Here is a 15,367-nt window from a genome sequence, read left to right as displayed (position 1 = left end):
AAAGTATTGTCTGTGCATTTTTGCTTCAAAGTTTGTTTTGTCCATGCGCATTTGTACAAGCACATAGTTGTTGCATTCATGTGTGCTCGCTCACTTGCTCAAATGCTGCTGACTACACGTAACTCTATATCGTCTATGTGCCGTCTCTTACTCCTGTATGCTTTGTGTTGTTGCTGTAATCTGATATTGAAAATGATTGACCACTTGTTTGTTGTGAAGGACATGGAAACCTCAGCAGTTGCAAATTTGGCAGGAGGGTTTGGCACAAATATTCACACTCTCAAATTATGTTTTGCATTTTGAGTTCGGGAGTTGCTTGATGTGACTAAATGACAGAATTATGATTTCGTTTTAATCTGACTTAATCAGGAAAGGAATTACAGAATGCTTGAAATAGAGGTCAAATGAATGCATTCACATGACACAGGTTGTCTAAACATCCCACCTTAAAGCCTTATCCTGAAGATGGATTATATATTTTTGATTTATGTCTTCACTTCACAAAGCAAGGTGTACCGCTTCTACACTTTGTTGAAGTGCACTTGATTAAATCACAGTTATTTTTCTTACTTTGGACAATGTTCTTTTGTTTTATGATGTCAGACAATAAATGGCAAAAATGAAAACATGCTTTTTTTGTCTTTTATTCAACTAGTTTAGTTAGTTTTAACTGGGAGAATGCATTGTTAAACCCATAAAACTTAAATTACAAATTCATATAAAATAGGGTGAATATAAGGGTGAAAAGTTAGGGTGATACATTTGTGTGTGCTGTATTTTATACACACACACACACACACATATATATATATATATAAATATATACTGTATACACACAGCATACACAATCTTTCAGTTTAATATATTTTAAATGTAACTTATTCTTGTGATGGCAAAGCTGAATTTTCAGCAGTCATTATGCCTTCAGTGTCACATGGTCCTTCAGAAATCATTCTAATATGCTGATTTGATTCTCAAGAAACAATTTGTCAATGTTGAAAACATCGTCCTGCTTAATTTTTGTGGAAACTATGATACTTTTATATTCTTTGATGAATAGAAATGTTAAAAGAACAGAATACATTTATTCTTGCTGCAAATTAATTTATTTCTGAAATTTTTCTGATCCCATGCTTTTGAATATATATATGCTTGTAATATCAAAAAGTATTCTCAACCTTGCTAACATTTTTTTCCTCTCTTCTTTTTTCTTGTATTGTCTCTCCAAACTCCAAAGCCAGAAAAAACAACTATTATTGCATTTCATTGTCTCATATTACTCATATTGCTCAATGCAATAATAAATTACTTTTTGCATTTCTTCCTAGAGCATGAGAGGGACTCGTTTCTCATGTACAAGGGTAGTTTGCATGACAATACCCTATTAGTTCTCCATGTGTGTTGCAAGCAATCCATGTCTGTGGGCCTCTGTGGTCTTTGATTACAACAGAATGGGGCACTTGAAAAAGTGCTCACAACAGCCCCTAATTACTCCTGTTAGGTAACAGATAAGTAGGGCAACGTTCAGCTGTGTACAGACATTACTGCAACATTTGACTTGCCTCAGCAAATCCACAAAGACTGAGCAAATTAATGACTTCACTACATCCGCAACTAGATTTAATGTGCATGGCATCATGTTTTACTGTATGTTATATACCGTATTTGAAGAGATCATTATAAAATATGAGTACAGGGTTAAGGTTTTGGGTCAGCATGTGTGAGTATTTATGTATTTATGGAAGTACTGTATGTACATTATTTATGCACTATGTTTATTCATAAATTAGAAACATATCTTAAAAATGCTTTATGGTAAGCGTTTATAGTCTGTCTCCAACAGATGGAGACAAATGCATCCATAAATCTGTCTCCCTCTTGGGTCCAGTGTCCTTGTACCATGACCCACACACTAACATAATACTTTCTTTTGACACATATACATACTCATATCCAGCACTCTGTCATAGAATCACAAAGGACAATTTCAAATGCAAATGGTCTTTAAGGTCCTTTAGCATTTGTTCGGCACACCTGGCACTGGGGATGACCAGCTCAGACTTCATGTATCCACAAGGATCATTGAAAACACTCAAATCAATTGGTCAGACACTAGGGCCGCTCTCTTTCCATGACCCTGTGCACACTGCAATTACCCGAGCCCAGCTGTGGGGTCCTTTGAGAGTGCTGTCCAGGGGCTCCTCCCTGTCGCACTCACAAACCACGCAGGACCACAGAACCAGACCCAAAGGAGAAACGCAGCGGCTAAGACAGAGCAGGCTGGGATGTTCACTCCCTTTGCTTATACACTGTCTACAGTTTACAATTTAATCAATAAATATATCTAAAATTAAAATAAATATAATATTTTAATTTGAATAAAATGTATTATTTAAACAAATTATATATATATATATATATATATATATATATACATACCTGTATATATATATATATATATATATATATATATATCTGTATATATATATATACATATATATATATATGAGAAAATGTAATATTTAAACATACTAAAATGAAATTATAATAAAATAAATAGATATTTTTATAATTGTAATTTATTTAAATGTTACATATATATTCAATTTTACATAACATTTTTTATATTTAAATAAATTGTATATTAAATCAAATTTAAATTTAAATAAAATGAATCAATAATTTTTTAAAACTTTATGTAATGCATTTATATTCTTTTAATATAGGCCTACACAAATGTTCATTCTTGAAACAAATGAATTTAGATGATGTGAGGAGGAATAAAAGATAACCGAATTAGAATTGTTGGATGAACAAATTCGTGAAGGGTATGCATAATATGTCTGTGTAAATACATTGTTATAATTGTGTTTAAAGTTTTTTCAAACATTTCCTGACAGATTTTGTAATCATGAAGCCATTTAAGAATGTTTCTTGGTTGGGCTTGGCCAAATTCTGGATAGATAATTTGGCAGTCAATTTTAGTAAAATCTTTTAATAATCTTTTAATTTGATCTTTTCAAAAATCAAAATCAATTATTAATGGCATTATGAAAATCACTATTAATATAATTCTTGTGGATGATATCCCCCTGTTCTTTGTCGTCTTCCTTAATGACTGGCTTAAATGAAAAGCATATGATGTTTCCCCTTTTTAACTTTTTTGTCCCATTTCGCTGCGTGCTCCCATAATGAAAACGTAAGAAAAAAAGAACATCTGTGGAGCAACACTAATTATTGGGAAATATGGGAGAGAACATTCTTGGAATGGATGGGCTTCAGATCCTCTTCCAAGCACTTGTGCCCGCAGTGGTGTTGCCCGTTTCATCTTCCTGCACTCTGCTGTTGTGTCGTTCCTGTGGGGCCTTGCCAAGTGCGTCTGATATTTATTAAAGAACTGTCATGTAAAGAACAGCCGAATATGGCTGCACAGCTCCTAAGGGTCCAAGCAATACGCTGGTGGGAGTGTTTGATTTGGAAGCAAATGAGAAGAAAGTTAAAGCTGGATGCACTGTTATTTCTCCCAAGGCATTGTTGGATTTTAGTTGTGAAATATGCACACTGTACTTGTTGCTAGTTGTGTAGAACAACAAATAAGACACATCTAAAGCACAATTTCATTATTGTGGGGGATCAACCGTAATGATCTCTATTTAGCCACAGACACAAAAACCACATGAAAAAGGATCTTCGGCTGTGTTATTGATGTACAAATACAGCCAGAGCAAAGATCCAAAAGACAAACATGAGTTAATGAAGGACAGGTTTCAGTTGACCCTTATATGCAAGGTCAAGTATCAATCCATTTGCTAGTTTTGGAAGACACTAAAGTCAGACACCAGAAATCCAAAGTAGCAAAATCAACCAGAAATGTTCATAAAATGTTTTGGAAATAACATTAAACACAGAGTAACACTAAAATGGATTTGTGGCATGTGTTTTGTCTAACTATGAATTTTCCTCAAAATAACACTTTTGACTACACAATTTGTGCATAAATAAATAGCTTGATTGGCTGACAACAATAATGACCTTTTAGAGTAACCTCTGACTTACAAGAAACCAAACCGAAGAAGGTTGTAACAATATATCAGCACAAAGTAGGATTTACGTACACGTCTGTTGTCTTTGGCAGTCCATGACAAATCGACAGCATTGACAAAAACAGACGGAAGTAAAGTCCACACTGTGAGGTGTCTGAAACCTGTCCCTTCCCAAAGCAAGTTTATTTTCTCAGCACAGTTTCTTCAGTGTGGGTGGCCAGTTGGAATATCTTTCCTGCTACTCCATCATCAGCTACCTTCACATGACAGCCAGTGGCATGACCCTGTTTATTAGTCCTGCTTATAATTAGTCTTTATTGGATTAGATACCAGAGAGCAAGATTATTTTCACATGCTTGTTATCTGGTTTTATTGATCCTATAAAAAAGCAAACTTGCGGAGCTTTTTGAACCATGCTCTTGAAATAACTTCCTTTTTTCCCCTCCCTCTCTTAGAACCCAAATAAATTCCTGCATGCTCAGCAGCTGAGCCTTTTTATACGTTCATGGCTAATTAACACACCTTTCTTGAGCATTCTGGGAAAAGATGACGCTCCACCGGAAAAGCACATCATCATTTTGTGTTTCTGCAATTAAAAATCTGCTTTCAGTTTCCACATACATTCAGAGACACTTTCACTCTGAAAATTAACACCCAGTGAATGAGTGATTCATGTACTATGAAAATGACTTTCGGCTCTTGCAAGCAGTTGCAAATATCACATGAATTACTGATACACATATTTTGGGTTTTCCGTCTTACAAAAATTGTAACATCTTGTGAAATCATGCAAATTTTTACACTCTCTATTTCCATTACAAGTACAATGCGGTTACATTTAATCAATCTCAATGAGAAAATATATCTTCTGAATGGCGCTAGTAAATCCTGAGTACAGCATGATTGTCATTTTTAAAAAAACAGCAATAATATCACAGTCAACTTTACATTAAAGGCACAATATGTAATTTTTTCCGCTAGAGGGTGCGTATTCAAAATAAACAAATAGACAAATGTGTAGTTTGATGACGCCGTGACTGAGTGTGGAATCATGGGAGTTATCGTCTTCATCCCCACAGCCGATGCAATCCGACGGGACTCGGGCAGAAATCATGTTCATGGTTGAGCTAATGATTTATTAACGTAGTAGAATGAAGCAGAGTGAGGCTGAAAGCCGTCGAAGCGAAACGAGGCCGCTGAACGAGCGCGACACATGGCTCGAAAGCAGCGGAGCTTTTATTATGCCACAGTCGACGCTTTCGCTCCTTCTGGTCATGCGTATGTGGGGAAAAAAAAGCAGCACTGTTTTATCATACTAGATACATTTGAACGTTCTGTTATAATGCTACTCTGTACGGTCGTCACCGGTCTATTAAAACGCACAACATATTAAAGCGTCTTTGGTGTTTCCATGTTTTCTACAAAACAAAACTGGAACTCGAGGGTGTATGACGTCATTGGCAGGCAACACAATGACACTATGAGTGAGGCTGAAAGCCGTCGAAGCGAAACGAGGCCGCTGAACGAGCGCGACACACGGCTCGAAAGCAGCGGAGCTTTTATTATGCCACAGTCGACGCTTTCGCTCCTTCCGGTCATGCGTATGTGGGGAAAAAAAAGCAGCACTGTTTTATCATACTAGATACATTTGAACGTTCTGTTATAATGCTACTCTGTACGGTCGTCACCGGTCTATTAAAACGCACAACATATTAAAGCGTCTTTGGTGTTTCCATGTTTTCTACAAAACAAAACCGGAACTCGAGGGTGTATGACGTCATTGGCAGGTGACACAATGACACTATGGACACGCTCCGTGTCACTAGTTAAAATTGCTTATTTCTCTGGATTTAAACATTCTTCGAAACATTTGGGATAAAGTAAGTACACAAGTCAGCAAAATATATAACACTGTTTTAGTGGTTTTTGGATATTTAAAAAAAAAAATCTTACATATTGTGCCTTTAAAACAATAGTTTACCTAAAAATTTTATTTTGCTGAAAATTTTCTCACCCTCAGGGCATCCAAGATGTATATGCGTTTGTTTATTCATCAGAACCAATTTGGAGAAATGTAGCATTACATCACTTGTTCACCAATGGATCCTCTGCAGTGAATGGGTGCCGTCAGAATGAGTGTCCAAACAGCTGATAAAAACATCACAATAATCCACAAGTAATCTACACACCTGCAATCTATCAATCAATGTCTTGTGAACAGAAATACATTTGCATTTGAATAAGAAAAATCCATCATTAAGATGTTTTAACTTCCATTATATTGCTTTCTCCAGTGAATCAGGAGAGAAATATGCACCCATCAAGCACATTTACAAGTGAAAACAGTTCATACCAGTTCTAAACAAATATGTTGTGAATTTTGATGTGAGAGAAAAACAGGGGATGGACACGGAGGAAGCGATATTATGGATAGAGGACTTGTATTTATTTGGTTTAAAATTAAAATGCCTTAATGATGGACTCAATCTACTCAAAGTCCTGCACATCTTGCATGGCCTAAGCATTACATCACTTGTTCACCAATGGATCCTCTGCAGTGAATGGGTGCCGTCAGAATGAGTGTCCAAACAGCTGATAAAAACATCACAATAATCCACAAGTAATCTACACACCTGCAATCTATCAATCAATGTCTTGTGAACAGAAATACATTTGCATTTGAATAAGAAAAATCCATCATTAAGATGTTTTAACTTCCATTATATTGCTTTCTCCAGTGAATCAGGAGAGAAATATGCACCCATCAAGCACATTTACAAGTGAAAACAGTTCATACCAGTTCTAAACAAATATGTTGTGAATTTTGATGTGAGAGAAAAACAGGGAATGGACACGGAGGAAGCGATATTATGGATAGAGGACTTGTATTTATTTGGTTTAAAATTAAAATGCCTTAATGATGGACTCAATCTACTCAAAGTCCTGCACATCTTGCATGGCCTAAAGGTGAGCAAATTTTCAGCAATTTTTTTCAGCACTTTTGAGTGAACTATTGCTTTAAGATTAAACAAACATGGTATCTATAATTGCACAGTGTAAATTACAATGCCAAATCATCAGAGAATTTCAAGATGTGATGTTGTTTTGCCAAATCTCACTTCCAGTATTCCTGGACCAGATTTGATTTTCCAGATTTGAATTACGGAAAACTAGCAATCTGGATTGTAACAAAGTGAATCAGAGAACAATGATGCACAATATTTCTAAATACGATTCTCTCATAACTACTGAAGTTATAGTCTTTCTCCCACAAATAACCCCATCAGAATGAGTTTAATAGCTTAGCTATAGGTTCTTTTTTTCTCAGCATGCTAGCTGCAACTGCCAGCCTGTGTTCTTAAGTTGTAGGAACCATCAATGCATAAATGGACTGAATAATGTGCTAGGTGATCAGTGTTTACAAATGCACTTGTGGCAGCACTCTACATCAAATAGTTACAGAGCCGTTAGCACATGGACCCAGTGGTCAGAAAGATTTGCTTAGACACACTGAAACCACAGCTGAGGTTTCTACTGCTCTTAAACTCAAATGAACTCTTTAAAAATATGATTTAGACTTGGAAGTGCTTTTAGTATGATTCAGCTAGTCATGGCTTATTTAAACATCTAATGTGCTTCTATTTCCATTCAATTTTCAGACTGTTGTTTTCAACAGCTAATCATGACAAATGCAAATGACTTGGCAGATTGAGAAGTGAAGTATTACTGTAAGATTATATGTTCATGAGCTGCAGGGGAGCTGTACTTTATAAATCATAGATAAAAATGATCCATACATTTTTTTTCTTCTGTAACATTGCACAGATGCTTCATTTATAATAATATTTGCAAGAACTGTATTTCTAAATGAGACATCAGTCCCCAGGACGGCTTAAAATAATGTAGCTTATGCATTTGAATGAAGAAATCACTGATGTTTTGGTGCTAAATGGCTCAGTTTACGACATATTACATCGATGTGTCCTCTTGGCAGACTTTGTGAAATGTTACTATGACTACATCTGTCAGAGTATCCCATAATCTGTTTGCAGACTCTGGTTCTGTGTGAAAAATAAAATAAAATTACACATAAATAAATGTGCACCAAAAAGTATTTGGATACTTTGAACCACCATTAAGAATTTATAGATGGAAACTATTGCAATAGATGTGTGTGTGTGTGTGTGTGTGTATATATGTATACCATGAATCAGGGGGCAAAACATTATTAGCAGGGCTGAGAACACTTTTTGTTTTTGCAAGAGTAAAATTTCATCTTAATTTTGACCCAGTTCCATCTTATCTGAAAACTTTTAATGCTCAGCTGCAAGTTAGTATGTTTGCATTTCATATGCAGTGAGTTCAGCCCTATCAGTCCATATGAGTTAAATGCTTTGTTTATGTGGCTTTGACATTGTGTTACCTTTTTTCTTCTTTATAAAAATATCTTTTGCTGGCAGCTCTTGTAAATCTGGAACACATCAAAGTGTTATTTATGCTCAAGCTGCTATCTTGATAAAGCATGCCTGGAGTGTGTTTTCTGTGCACAAACCCAAAGAGATATAAAAACAGCTAGTGAATGATAGGGAAAGGACATAGGCTACAATCAGACTAGGCCTGTGGTGGACATTGTGATCTTCATGATGACAGGATGAAAAGAAGAGTCACAAAAGATCTCAGAAGTATTCCATCTATCCTGCTTTTTTCTCTTTGCCAAAGTGGTTTCTAAGCTTGAACGACTTGGCGGACACAATGTATCAGAGTAGCATTAAAAGTTGTTGCTTAACCAGTGTCATGCAAACTGACATCAAACTATCCTTTGCTTAGCTTAATCGACAGGGTGAAGCAGAACATACAGTATGCCAGAGATAAGAAATAATATCCTTTCAAGGTGTTTGTTTGTTTGGGCTCCCTCAAGAGGGCAGTGTTCGTACAAAGCGATGCATTTAATGTGAGACAGTTATGTGCCATAAAGCGTCAGCATCGTGTGCGCGTCACGCTGCTAATTCAATTTATACTGTCAGACTGCAAATGTGTCCCTATTATATTTGCACGTAAACAGAGTCAAAGGAAGCCAAAACAAAAGGTTTCAAACAAGTAAATACAATATTTTCAAACGTTTCAGCACTGATTAAACTTATTACAAGTTAGTAACAGCACGCACATTTCACCGGTCGCCAAATACGCTACCAAAACAAACAAACAAACAAACAAACACAAGTTACGTTAGCGCGCTTTCCTTTTTTTAAAAACGTTAATTTAAATGCAAGTCAAGTCATTGTGTTTGCACACTGTTTCTAAAAAAATAAAATAAAAATAGTAGGCTAGGCTATACAAAATTATTGAAAATAATGATAAGTGTCCAAACTTCCGACTGGCTGTTTTAGGTTTGCTCTAGAAGTAAAGACAATAGAAAACGACACAGTATGAAACAGCAGTAAAGACATGCTGTCTCATTTCTGGTGAAAACTAGATGACTTTTCTCTCTCCAAGTTGACCTTACACTTCTGCGCGTGCCCCTTCCTCCCTATCAGTTTCTGAATGAGCGGCTCTGCCTAAATCCCTCCCACTTGCGCTAAATTATCAGGGTTTTTTGCGAAACCTGTGGTACTTTAAAAGGGCAAGCCTCTCACGAGGAGAAGAAACCCGGTCAGAGTTTGCCCGCTGAACGTCTCGTTGACTATTTCAGTATGCAGGTGTCTCTAGCGCTCGTGCAGTGCGGCGCGCGGCTGTTGCTGCTGTTGTTGCTACAGGGATGTTTCACAGCTGCGCACGGATGGAGAGCTTTAAAAAATGATGCGACAGAAATTATAGGTCTACCTGAATACACGGAGGACACGAATAGACCCGAGGAGCAGATACAACTTTCTGACAACAACACAATGAACCGAGCTAAGAACGGAGGAAGGAGGTCATCAACCAACTCCCGTACTTATGGTAAGTAAAAAGAAAAAGGATCTCTATCAAAGCAGATCAACACTAACACAAACATGTAGTCAAAATATAATAGCAAATTGTTTTTTTCCCCTTTTCTTTTAAGATTATCTGTGGGCTATTTTCCCTTAAAAATTGGGCCGTATCAATCAACATCAACACACTGAATGAATCTGTACCAAAATAATTATTTTGAATTTTATTTCAGCTCTTTTTTAAGCAACCTCTTAAGTAAATCTTACATTAGTGATTCGATGTTTTATGTAAGCAAGCACAGCTTGTTTTAAGTAAAATGAAGTAGAATACTAAAACTATATAAAATATATTTCAACACTTTTAAGGAATAGGCCTATGCGTCTTTTAGTAAGTTTTTGCATGTTTACAAGTTACAAATTTTTTTTTTGGGTACTGTGTGTTTTAAATGTGTCTAAAAATTTGGAGGTATGAAAAGGAATTAGTGTAAAATGTAATTAGACAATTTCCGCTATATAGATCTGTTATCTAAAATGGATTATCAGCTGAAAATTTAATGGGTAACTAAACAGCAACTATCTGTAATGATATTTGCTACAATAATTTGTTAATAATATAATTTCTCCAACCAATGACTTTAAAAATGTGCCCTGTATTTTATAGTGCAAGGTGTATATGTAGGCTACACATACAATCATCATTTACTTCTACGAAACTGGATATACCTATATTGGCTCTAAACAGATGTGGCCGCTTCAAAATAAAAGCTTTAGTTCAGAAAGAATGCATGTCGTTCCACCTTTTCACCAGCACAAGTGATGCACTAATTTCGATAACCCTTTTTTGTTACTGTATCCCCAATTTTACATAATTAGACAAGGTTTGCCTTTCCATAACCATCTAATTGCAACAGTATGGTTTCAGCATAGTTGAAAATGTGAGAAGTTATTCTAAGGGGTCATGTCTTCAGGGTATTGCCACGATAGAGAATGACTCCCACCTGTGAAAAGTAAAACTACTGTGAATTCAAACCTACACTAGTTCTAACAATATACAACGTGTGTGTGTGTGTGATTGTGTATGTTAATGTCAGAATTAAGAAAAAAGTCTCTTAGAGCTTGTTTCCAGAGCACAAATCAAGACTGCAAAAAAAAAAAAAGGCAAAGTCTGGGGAGGTGTTTGAGAAATTGTCTAATTTTATTGCTAAATAAATACACAGATTACTTTAAAAGCTTTAGTTCAGAAAGAATGCATGTCGTTCCACCTTTTCACCAGCACAAGTGATGCACTAATTTCGATAACCCTTTTTTGTTACTGTATCCCCAATTTTACATAATTAGACAAGGTTTGCCTTTCCATAACCATCTAATTGCAACAGTATGGTTTCAGCATAGTTGAAAATGTGAGAAGTTATTCTAAGGGGTCATGTCTTCAGGGTATTGCCACGATAGAGAATGACTCCCACCTGTGAAAAGTAAAACTACTGTGAATTCAAACCTACACTAGTTCTAACAATATACAACGTGTGTGTGTGTGTGTGATTGTGTATGTTAATGTCAGAATTAAGAAAAAAGTCTCTTAGAGCTTGTTTCCAGAGCACAAATCAAGACTGCAAAAAAAAAAAAAAGGCAAAGTCTGGGGAGGTGTTTGAGAAATTGTCTAATTTTATTGCTAAATAAATACACAGATTACTTCCAAAAATATATATATTCCAAAAATATATTCCAAAAATAACAAGCGAACCTCCATGAACAGAGTAATGAAATTATGGCAATAACAATAAATAATAAAAATAATTAAGGATTGAGCAATTCGTAAAGTCAACCAAAGATGCAAGATAATTTCGGATATCTAATTATGTTAGTGAACACCCCTAAATCATGTTGTGTTTCAGCATAAGGAAACAGTTATCCAGCCAAGCTTGTACGTTATAGTCGCTCGTTAAGGGGTGGAGAAAGATATCACACTCTCATGTGCTGCTCTTGAAGGGGTGACGTGTGGTGTAGTTTCTCTGGTGGTCAGTGTGGGGTCATGTTGAGATATGTTCATCTTCCCCTGGCTCTCGTCCCGCTCCTCATAAAACATCAGATCAGGTTTTCTAAGAATCAGGGGAGGCAGAACCTGAACTCATCACACACATAAATCCTTTGTTCTTCTCCATGAGGAGAATTGCAGAATGAAACAGATCTTTCCAATCTCAGTTTCATCTCTTTAACTGACACATTAAAAGCGAAAAAAATAATTGTCAGTGTGTTTTCTGAGGAGTACATTAAATTCAAATCTTATTGGAAAAAAGTTAGCTCTAACCCAGAGAGTCCGAAGTCTTTTGATCCTGTTCACAAGCAATCAGTCCTTTCTGTACAGAACAATCTGGTATGTTGTTTAGTGTCTGTAGGTTTCTAATTAATTGGGATTCTCATCAATTCCACCCTCAATCAAGAGCACATCTATTACAACTTGTTAGCCAAATCCAAACCAGATAAAAAAAAAAAAACATATTGTACTGATATTAAAAGATTTTATCATGCATTTCCTTGCTAGCTGGACACACAACAAATTTTTCTGGGAAACTCGATAAAACACAACAAAGTCAACTTTAGGAAATTTACTTAATGCCTGTGTAAATAACAAAACAGCTTATTATAGCTGTGAATAGTCCAAAATCCAGTATGTCAAACAGGCTATAATAAATACCAGTTCTGGTAGCTGTGTTTTATTTAAGATGTTTCCCTAAACCATTTTGTAAACATTTAACTCTGTTTTGGTTGTCCTCTCTTTCCTAGAAGCCTCTGAACTAAGCTGCCGGGAGCTGCGTTCTACCCGCTACGTTACAGATGGATCTTGTCGCAGTGTCAAACCTGTGAAGGAACTGGTGTGTTTTGGTCAATGCCTTCCAGCTCACCTTATGCCAAACTCAATTCTAAGGGGAAAATGGTGGAGAAGCAGCTCATCCGATTATCGCTGCATTCCCGCTCACTCCCGCATCCAGCGGATACAGCTCCAGTGTCCTAACGGACCAAACCGGACATACAAAATCCGAGTAGTCACGTCTTGCAAGTGCAAACGCTACACTCGCCATCACAACCAATCAGACGTCAAGGAGTTGTCCTCCAAGAAGCCCCGGCGCAATAAGAAGCACCGTAGTAAAATGCCATCAGTCAACAGTAATTCGTACTGAGGGGAAAACATGAACTGATACAGAAACTCTCTCCTGCACACATACAAATACACCTATATACATATGCACACATATTTCAGAAACTGCAATCCTCAACTACAAGGGAAGGAATGAACACATTAGCTTTTAACAAACTTGTTGGCGTGCCAACAAGTTTCCAATGTATTTTAGATGTCTCACTGTTTGTATGTGCTCTTGAGCCGAAATAGTCCCAGTTTGATCACAGAATGCCAGTGGACTAATGGACACTTGAGTAAAAGACGTATGTTGTTATGTGAGATTAGTTCAGGGAATGTGATAGTTCATGATATTTTGAGGAAGGAGGAATAACTCCTTATATTCTTGCCCAAGCAGTTCAATTCAAGTTTGAAGTTCATTGAAAGGGTAAGCTAACTACGGGGAAACACACTGAGCGCTCAACCAATCCACCAAGCGCTCATGTGAATGTTTGCGTACCAGATTTGTCCTCCTCTTTTGGGACTGGGAGCAGAGTGTTATTTGACCATCCAGCCGTGTCGGGCCCAAAAGACACGCCACTGCTAACAGATCGCTGAGGCCCAGAATTCTTAACCTTGGTCAATTTTACCAGCACCACGAGTCCTCTTGACGGGCTGGGGAGCCGAGCCAGTCACCATGTGAGTTTCTGCAACTTCACATTTCCACAAGAAATTGATCGGAAGTGGCAGCTACAGAGAGTTCGAAAAGTTGTGTCAGCCCTCCACGGTCCAAGTCCCCGGAGGTCAAGAACTGCAAACGATATTCCTGTGACTTGCCCTAATTACCAAATAGTTCCATTCCTGTGTTTAGGATTTGAGTCATAAAAAGCCATTTCCTCAAGACATGGTCAGTTCCTGTTTGTTAGAACACCCAAAAAAGAGGCCCACATGTGTGCAAGAATCTGCAGCAATTCCTCGCGGGCAAAGAACCTTTCTGCACCCTCCTTCAATGGAAACCATTTGGAGATATTCAGCTATCTGCAATCGCTAGCAGGTTACCTACATCCATTACTGAAGTCTTCAGCAAAGATGTCATCCTTCTTGTCTTGTGACTGGAAAAGGAGAGACAAATAAGTTAACCAAACTTTGAAATTGTGGTCTGGATGTTGATTTTATACAGGATAAAGAGATAAGAGAATGCCAATTGTTCAACATTTTCTGCTCGTGACTTCCCTGCCTTTTATTTCTTTTTCTCTCAAAACAGTGCTGATAATATTTGCTTATTTTTCAATTGTGTATTTGAAATAGCAACTGGAAGAGATTTTTATAATGTAAGCTGACTTGCCATGAATAGAAACTTGTACATACTGTACCTGTGCAGCCGCATTGAGTGGTATCCTTCTCCAACGAATGGATAAACACTCTCTGTCCGACCAAAAGACTGTTACAAAGAATGAATTGCGTATTTATTTTTTTTCAATTTCATCATTTAAATTATTTATGCATTCTTTTTGTAGAAAATAATAGCCATTATTGTACTATATGTAATTATAGTGAATTTCATAACGAAAAAGAGTACATGAATAAAGTTAAGCAACGTATATATGTGAAAAGATGTGTGTTTGTTATCATTCTTGTCAGACTGCTTTGACAGATCCTTTCTCCTCTCGGGCCGTGCCTGCACGCTAAATCTGTCCATCAATGAGCCCTCTGTAAACAATATTCCACAATTAGGAAGTAGAGGCTTTGTAGCACTTTGGAATGTCTAAGACACCTTTACAAAAGGTGAGAAAAGGAAAGAATCCCCTCGTCAGACAGGAACAGTACAGTCACAACAGAAACAGCTCTTTTTATCCAGTATAGTGAACTCAACCCACAGGCTTCCATTCATCTGTTTGTTTGTTTAAACTTGCAGAGTCTGAGCCATAGATTGACAAGGAAATGTGTATTGGCGGACTTGTTTTAGTCCTTCTAATCTTGTCTGTTGCACACTTAAGTGCTTCCTCATGATGAAATTCTCTGTATTAGTCTAACTGGGTCCAGGCTGCTCAGTACACAAACTACATGGAGTCATTATGCTGTAAAACAAACAAATTTACTTTTTATTACATGTTCGAAGTGTTTATATACTCTTATATTGTGACTAAAAGATGAAACACTGGGGAAACATTCTAATCTAAATGATTTTCATTTCTTGTTCTACTATCCAACAACTATTGAGAACATATTTTTAATTCAATTCCAATATAATCGTCCCAAATTCATGGACACTTGACATGCCATGCTTTCGCTCAAAAGTAGCT

At 36.7% G+C, this 15,367-nt stretch overlaps 1 protein-coding gene across 1 annotated transcript; it reads left to right on the top strand.

Annotated features, from left to right (window-relative positions):
• The first annotated feature begins 9,673 nt into the window (after positions 1 to 9,673).
• Positions 9,674 to 14,665, top strand: LOC107582741 (sclerostin-like). The gene is made up of 2 exons (XM_016268712.1): positions 9,674 to 9,980; positions 12,734 to 14,665. The coding sequence occupies exons 1-2, from the start codon at positions 9,734 to 9,736 to the stop codon at positions 13,126 to 13,128; spliced, it is 642 nt and encodes a 213-aa protein (XP_016124198.1). The 5' UTR covers positions 9,674 to 9,733; the 3' UTR covers positions 13,129 to 14,665.
• Positions 14,666 to 15,367: the final 702 nt, after the last annotated feature.

The sequence above is a fragment of the Sinocyclocheilus grahami genome, unplaced genomic scaffold, assembly GCF_001515645.1.
Source record: "Sinocyclocheilus grahami isolate Dianchi unplaced genomic scaffold, SAMN03320097.WGS_v1.1 scaffold47.1, whole genome shotgun sequence".
NCBI lineage: Eukaryota > Metazoa > Chordata > Actinopteri > Cypriniformes > Cyprinidae > Sinocyclocheilus > Sinocyclocheilus grahami.
This window is presented reverse-complemented; position numbering and strand designations above follow the sequence as displayed.

What these genes read in the sequence shown, in the direction of transcription:
- LOC107582741 (XM_016268712.1), top strand. Translation starts at nt 9,734, where the DNA reads ATGCAGGTGTCTCTAGCGCTCGTGCAGTGCGGCGCGCGGCTGTTGCTG. An exon ending in AACCAACTCCCGTACTTATG is followed by an intron (nt 9,981 to 12,733) that starts GTAAGTAAAAAG and finishes TCTCTTTCCTAG; the next exon opens with AAGCCTCTGAACTAAGCTGC.